At 37.3% G+C, this 7,679-nt stretch overlaps 2 protein-coding genes across 2 annotated transcripts; both read right to left on the minus strand.

Annotated features, from left to right (window-relative positions):
• On the minus strand, positions 1-850 carry LOC112191673 (non-specific lipid-transfer protein 3). The gene is made up of 2 exons (XM_024331064.2): positions 404-850; positions 1-294 (listed from the first exon to the last, which is right to left on the minus strand). The coding sequence occupies exons 1-2, from the start codon at positions 757-759 to the stop codon at positions 285-287; spliced, it is 366 nt and encodes a 121-aa protein (XP_024186832.1). The 5' UTR covers positions 760-850; the 3' UTR covers positions 1-284.
• Positions 851-5,708: 4,858 nt separating this feature from the next.
• LOC112194057 (non-specific lipid-transfer protein 3) lies at positions 5,709-6,023 on the minus strand. The gene has a single exon (XM_024334318.1). The coding sequence runs from the start codon at positions 6,021-6,023 to the stop codon at positions 5,709-5,711; it is 315 nt and encodes a 104-aa protein (XP_024190086.1).
• Between the last annotated feature and the right edge of the window lie 1,656 nt (positions 6,024-7,679).

A 7,679-nucleotide genomic window follows, 5' to 3' on the forward strand; every position in this document is an offset into this window, starting at 1 on the left:
AGTCCGTGAATAATTACTTTATTAGATATTAGACATAGTCCAGTCCAACAAAGAAAGTAGGTTGATTTAACATAGGCCTAATCCAACCACACTCTTTTAGAACTTGAAAGCTAGCTACAACCAAGTAGCTGATGAAAAAACGACAATACTAGATCACTAGCTAGGAGCAGTAATACTACTGAAGCACATCAGGCACTAAACCACCACGTTATTCTCACGCCACACTAAGGTCCTGTAGAGGAAATAAAGTAGCTGGTGAGCTTCATCAGCAACCTAGCTAGCTCTCACTTGATGCTGCAACAAGACAATCGCAAAAATTAGTGCAGAAGACATTGTGCATATATTTAAAAATGTGTGATGTATAGTTGTTTTGAGTAACATGTAAAAAGATGCTCATAGATACCTTTTGCAGTCAGTAGAAGGGTTGATCTTGTAGGGAAGGTTGACACCACACTTGCCGGGAAGGCCAGCAGCAAGACCGGCGTTAGCTCCGGTGTACGGAATTCCGGCAACTGCTTGTTTCAAACAGTTGCACACGCTCTGGCGGTCAGGGGTGGTTTGAGCCATGCCGTAGAGGGTCTTGATCCCGCTACAGCAACCCACCGCGGGAGTCCCACCGTTTTGGACGTAGGCAACGCATGGCATCAGCTTATTCACCACCTGACCGCACGTAATGGCTGCTTTCGCATCACCAAACCACAGTGCAGCCACGGATAGCACCACCAAGCAAATCACCTTCAGAACTCTAGAGAACGCCATCGATTCCCACGTTGTAGGTAATATGCTTCAAAATACTAGAACTTGCTCAAGTGTTTAGAGAATAGAAGCTAGCTAGTGAAGTGGTGAGTGGAATGGTTGAAGGGGAATGCTGGCTTATATAGAATAATTTACTCACTGTATTCATGGTGATTGGTAAATCGGTAGTTGGCAGAATTGAAATCTCCAAAGGAGATTGGTTGAGCATGTTAAATGCTAGTAGTTCCAGTACTTGAATTCATAGACCAGACCATTCCAGAAGCAAGAAACATTCATATATGGGAAAGGAAATTACTTCTACACTGTGTGTGCACGTAGCATAATTTACTCCTCGACTAAAAATCTGGGAACTACTGAATTTTATCTAACCATATGTCCTCATTTGTGTAGTGACATATTAATATCATAATTGGTTTAGCTAGGGACGTTTATTAAATCGCAAAATGATTACACAAAAAAAGTGAGAACCAATTAAGAGGTCAGGCAGGTTGATAACTGTACCACACATGAATGTATGTCCAATTTTAGATATATTGCCATCACATTATTGCAAGTTTGCAATTTACCGTTTAGTATTTATGGGTAGGCCTGCGACACACATAGTGAATGGAGTTACCTACTTTAAATAAAAGGGTTTTGTCCATTTACATTATTTTTAGAGATTTTTTTCCCACTAACCCCATTAAGTTTTTTTAATTCTCTCTTACCCAAAACACTCTAAGGAGGTCTTCCCTAATACCCCATTAAGATTTTTTTTTTTTTTTTATTTTTTTTTTAATACCATTTTACCCTTACCCCTTTGTTACTTAGAGAGAAAGAGAGAGAAAATAGAAGGGAGAGAAACCATGGGAGACTTCGCCGGAGTCCGGTCACCGGCAGCCGGAATCCGGTCACTGGCTGCGGGATTCTGGTCACAGGTCGCAGGATTCCGGTCACAGGCTGCCGCCCACAGGAATTTACTGAAAATCTCACTGGAAAGTTTTTTTGCCCCCAATAGACGACTATCAGCCATGTATTGCCCCCCAATAGACGACCATCAGCCATGTATTGCCCCCCACTAGACGTCTATTACCCCCTAGTAGGACTTTCAGTTGCCAAAATGAGAACTAATATCCCTAAATTTGGACAAATAAAACTTTGATTACAGAAAAAAAAACAAGGAGATTACATAAATTCAAAACGTCTATTGCCCCCAATAGCCGTCTATTGCCCTCTAATAGAGGGGTAATAGACGTCAATTAGAGAGCAATAGACATTCAAAACTTTTTTTTCCTTTTTCCTTTCCTTCTGTCCTGTTGCTTAAAAAAAAAAACTAGAAATTGATTTGGGCACCCAGTCTTCTCCCTTCTTCGTCGGTTGTAGAACCTGGACCGGACCCTAAGTTCGCAACTGTGATTCTTTACAACCTATGAACAAATCGATGATCTTCTTGTTCAAAACGACGACGATTCGATGCCGGAGCTTGAGTACCCTGACCTCAAACTGAAACGACATGTCGTGGATGCCCAAGGGACTTGAGGTCGTCCCAGATCATGACTTGTTGGTCGGGGAGGCCGGGTCGGGTCCACCTCCGACTATGGCGAAGATTTGGGTGGTGCCGAGCATATGGATTCGAAAGCATAAGTGGATTAAGAAGTGAATTAAGAAGAAGAAGAAGATTGCGAGGACCTGATCGGCGGTGGGAGAAGAAAACGAAGGCGGAGCAGGTTGGTCGTCGGAGCAGGAAACTTGCAGTAAGCGAGGCTGCGTCGGAGTCGGTGGTGAGAGAGATATGAGAGAGAGATCAAGGTGAGAGTGAGCGGAGGGATATCCGGCGAGATCGTCTTGGTCAGTCGGTGCCGGAAGTCGTTCGCCGTGGTGATTGAGTTGGGGAGAGAGAGAGAGAGAGAGAGATCGAGGTGACTCAGGTGAGAGAGAGCGCGTATGCAGATTGGGTCGATGGCACGATGTAAATTCATTAATTAGCTTAGGGCGAAATTGTCATTTTGTTTTAAAATGGGCAAGTGAGAACAAAAATCTCTTGCTGGGGTAAGTGGGATAATTTTATCTCATTTTGGGGCTTTGAGTCAAGGACCCTTAAAAAAATTATTATCTATATTATATGTTAGAGAAGAGACTTTTTTAGTCAAATTGGGTGTGATATTACATATGAATCTTTACATAATATATTAATTCAAAATTATATTTAATAATTAATTAAGTAATAATAAGGTAAATAACAAAATCAAAATTGAAAAAAAATAGGAAAAAAAATCCACTTCTTTGTAGACAACTTCTCACTATGTGCATTTTTGAAAACTCTCCACTTTTTTTTTTTTTTAATATTATTATTATTCACACCAATCAGGTGTGTTTTTTCTAGTGTTTATTAGTCACACATTATTCCTAAGGTGGGCGAGAAAATGGAAAATTTAGTGGTAATTAACATTTATATGAGTTTTTTTGGTAAAACAAAAATTTCATAAACTTACGATAACTCTAATATGTAATGTTATTGTTTATTTATTGATTTATTTTTTAAACCGAGGGGATGTATCGGACCCATTGATCCCTTAATGACACTGCCATTGACTGCAATTGTTATGAGCAGATTAGGGTTATGGTAATTATTTTTTTCTTACTCATTTTGATTTCAATTTGATCTCATTTTTCTGACGGATTCTATGCTAGTGCTCACCTATTTTCATTCCCCAAATCTCATACCTTGGCCTATTCGGGGACGTTTGCTAAATTGCTTACATCAAACTCGGCAACTGAATGTTCATGTTTCACACATCTATAGAGAAGACAATGGAGTAGTAGACAAATTGACTAATTATGGTGCTTTGCATGAAACTTCAGTTTGGTGGCTTTCGCTTCCATCTTTGATCACTTTGATCTTAGTTTGGTTATGATATTTCTTTGCGTACTAGCTATAGATTCACCTAGTGGTCTTTTAGTTTGGTCAATTTGGGCTCTTACTTGGAGTCAGGGACGAAGCCAAGTGAAGGGTTAATTGGGATACTGCCCAACCTAAAATTCCCCCAGTCTTTTAGATAGTATAAGTGTGCTATTTAATTAAGGTTCTAACTTTAGGGTTTATGGCAAAGTGACAAGCTTTGGTTCAGTTGGCAAAGTGACAAGCTGTTTAACTCCTTCTAAAGTTCTGACATGGGCTCGAGTCCCCTAGGCTGTTCTTTGTTATTAACCCATATCTTTCTTCTACTTTTTTTTGCATCATTTTCTTTCTTTAGTTCCTTTTTTTTTTGTCTCTTTCCCCATTTTCTCCTCCCTTTGCTTTTCTATTAGTATTTCTTAAAAATTTCTTCTTTTAAATGCAAATGTTGTCTGTTTTTCATTGCTCTTTCCACATTTTATGCTCCCTTTTTTTCTTTAGTTACAACATTCTCCATTAATCTTTCTTCTAAAATTTAGTCTCAATATCTATTGAATTATTATCGACAAAGAAAAAAATTTCTTGTAAGCAAGCCTTAAATTAACCCACCCTTGACTTGCAACCTGGCTATGTCCCTGCTTGGAGTTCCAATTTGTATCATTTATTTTTATTGTCATTGTCACTCTGCTGTATTAGGAGCGGTATTAGCCTAGTTCCCCGCTTCTTAATGTTTGTTTGCTAAGTACTTTCCGTATTCATTTTTGTTTCAAGGAGTGGTTTTGGCCTAGTCCGTCCTCCTTTTTATCAATAAAATTTTGAATAAGGGCAAGGGGTTAGCCCTTATTTCACTTCTTAATATATATATATATATATATATATATATATATATATATATATATCCCTCCTATTAGCAGTTTCATCCCTCCTATCTATATACTGCTCCTTGATTAGTTTTGTATAGATCTTTGTTGTTGTAATTTTGGGTATTTATTATTAGGAAAAAGATAATTTATGGATTTTTTAAGAGGCTTGCCGGTACAGACTAGTCCCTCCCAGGTATGAACAAAGAAAAAAATTTCTAAAAATTACATAGGTTGGAATTAATAAACCAATTGAGCCAAACCATCTTTAATTGGTCGGATTTTATTTTGTTTCAGTCTATTTCTTTTATGGTTGATGGACCAGAGATTGAGGCTGACTATTCCGAAAGAGAACATGTTTGAGCTATAATCTGAATCAGTGGCGGATCTAGGATTTGAAAATGGGGTAGGGCTACATATTCAAGTGTTTTTTTTTGGCCCAAATTTTTTTTTTCCGGTACAACTATGTACAAATGTAAGAAGGATGTATTGACGTCGACGGATGGTGGGAGGTGAGAGTATTTAAAAGAGAACAAGCAGTGACTGATAGGCTATAGAAATGAGAGTGAAAAACGTGAGAGAATAAGAAAACGAGTGCTCAATTTCTAATGAGTAATGAAATGGACAAAGAGGAGACTGAAGACTGGTCCCTAATTATTTTCAAGTGGGCTTCAACATTAAGACGACAACATTTTGTTGATACTATATATAGAAAATGTTTTTTCTTCAAAACTTTCGGGCGGGCTTGAACCCTCCCCATCAACTATGTGGATCCGCCGGTGGAAATAAAACTAATAAACTATATATATTTATTAGAACGGAAATTTTCTACATATGGAGGAGACATAAATCTTATTCAAATATTACACCGAATCGAATATGATAGCTAGGCTACTAGCAAGAAAGTTATCTAGACGTACGTAGCAGTCACGTAATGAGAAATCCATTATAGTAACATGCACGTAATGAAACCATCGTGGATCAACTCTCCCTTCGTACACCATTTATTCCGCAAAAGAAATTGAGCATGCTATCGATATAATCACCCATTTATTCATAAACCTAGCTCCCACTTGATGCTGCAACAGAATCACAGAAGTAATAAGCAAAACTAACATGCATGAATGTACAATTTATATATGTAAGAGATTCATTTATCGTTTTTGAATTTTGATATACCTTTTTGCAGTCGGAGGAAGGGTTAATCTTCGACGGACTTAGCCTAGAATCCCGCAAATGCGGGGAAGCCCTGATGCACGTCTGGAAAAAGTACCGGTGAATGCGTCAGTTATCAATTTCTCCAAACACTTAGCAATGTCCTGGAGAGTGGCCAGATCTTTGTCGTAGATGGTCTTAATCCCGTTGCAGCATACCGCCATGGGAGTCCCACCTTCCTCGAGGTAGGGAATGCATGGCTTCAGATCATCGACTAATTTAGGGCATTGTAAGAATGCTTTTGCGCCACCCAAAAACAGAGCCGCCATGAACAACACCACTACGCAAACCACCTTAACTACTCCAGAGCTTGCCATTGGTATTGTGTGGTTAATGGTAGCAAGACCTGTTCAAGTAGTCGAAGTGTTTAGAGAGTAGTAGTAGTAGTGGTGACTAAGAGGCTTAGGGATGCTGTTTATATAAAGTAGTTTGCTCTTAAACTCATGGGTGATTGGTTACGGGTAGTTAGCACTTACCAGGAATTCAAAACTTCGGCGCAAATCTTTTAAGGCCTTGTTAAATGCTAGTAGCTTGTACCTTAAGTCATAGATCAATCCGGCCATATATTTCAGTTTCTAAACATGCACGGCTTTGGGTGTACAGTAAGTCCTCATTTGGTTCGCAATTTTTTTTTTTTTTTTTCTTTCTCATAGAATGAGAAATTAAGATTCTCATGAACTTTATGTAACCATAAGAAGTTGTTATGCAAATCATAATTAATACAATAAAATATAAAAATAATAAAATATGAGTAATAAATGGTCACTAATTTTGGTCACCTAAACCATTTCTTCACCTAAATTTTACCGATTAAAGGCAGGCCGGGTGGACTCTGACTGGCCAGTTAGTGTTGACAAAGTTGAGTGTCAAAGATTCACTGCTTCTGCGCTTGGTGTCCATGTCATTTAGTTGTTGTGCAAGTTTTTTTTAGTCGGAGCCTCTTTGGTTCCTTCAGTCCGTCTATAGAGTTCCTGTGTGAAGTCTAGTTGCTATTTCTGTGTAAGAGATGTTGCCCAAAATCATTGTAACTAGTTCATTATTAATGAAGTTTCTTCTTGATAAAAAAAAAAAATTGCTGAACCTCATGAACCCTATTCAATTCTACAATATCCAAGGGGGAAAACATCACAAATCATGCACCAACTATTGACATTTCTACGCTTTAGTATACCAACTTTCATAACTACCACAATGTTTTACCAAGTTTGCTCAAATCTTTCACTTTAGTGTACTCCGTTAACTTTTCTGTTAAATATCCCCCAGAATAGTTACCAAAAAAAAAAAAAAAATTGGCAAAGCGTAGTAGGCCCATACTTCTGAATTTGTTTATTTGACATATTGCAATTTTAGATCTATCATCAATACTCGAAGGTAAACAGTTAAGTTTAGAAAAGAGCTGCTTACTTTTTGCAGAGAAACAAACCAAGAATTGTTAGAAGAAAGAAAAAGGTTAAAAACTCTAAAAGATTTTAGATCAAAGCTTGATAGAAAAACTCCCAAAAATTGGAATATTATTTTCCGGATTTAGAAAGAATCTACAAAGTTGAAGAAGATATCAAAATTATTAAAGAATCTCTTGAAGAGGAACAAAAACATCTTGATTATTTGGGCATTGGTTAGATCCGACTAAGTTATTATCAGAGCCTGCTTTAAGCCTCAAATAGAATTGTATGTCTGAAATAATGATAGAGAAATTAAATTCTCTATTAAAACTTTCTGATGAAAAACATAAGAACTTATTAAAAAAACTATCTAGCGTTTCAAAAAAAATAATAATAAACTATTATATCAATAATCGTCCAAAAAAGGAAGAAGAACAACTAACGAGTGTTAGTAGAAAAATCAATGATCAAAATGAAATACTAGATTCTTTCAAAAAATTATTGAAATGCTAGTTTTTTTTTTTGGGGATTGTTTTGTTTAATTGCATGGTATCTTTTATTTTATTGTCCAATTTAACGGAAAAATTTAAC

The sequence above is a fragment of the Rosa chinensis genome, chromosome 3 (genome assembly GCF_002994745.2).
Source record: "Rosa chinensis cultivar Old Blush chromosome 3, RchiOBHm-V2, whole genome shotgun sequence".
In the NCBI taxonomy this organism is placed as follows: domain Eukaryota; kingdom Viridiplantae; phylum Streptophyta; class Magnoliopsida; order Rosales; family Rosaceae; genus Rosa; species Rosa chinensis.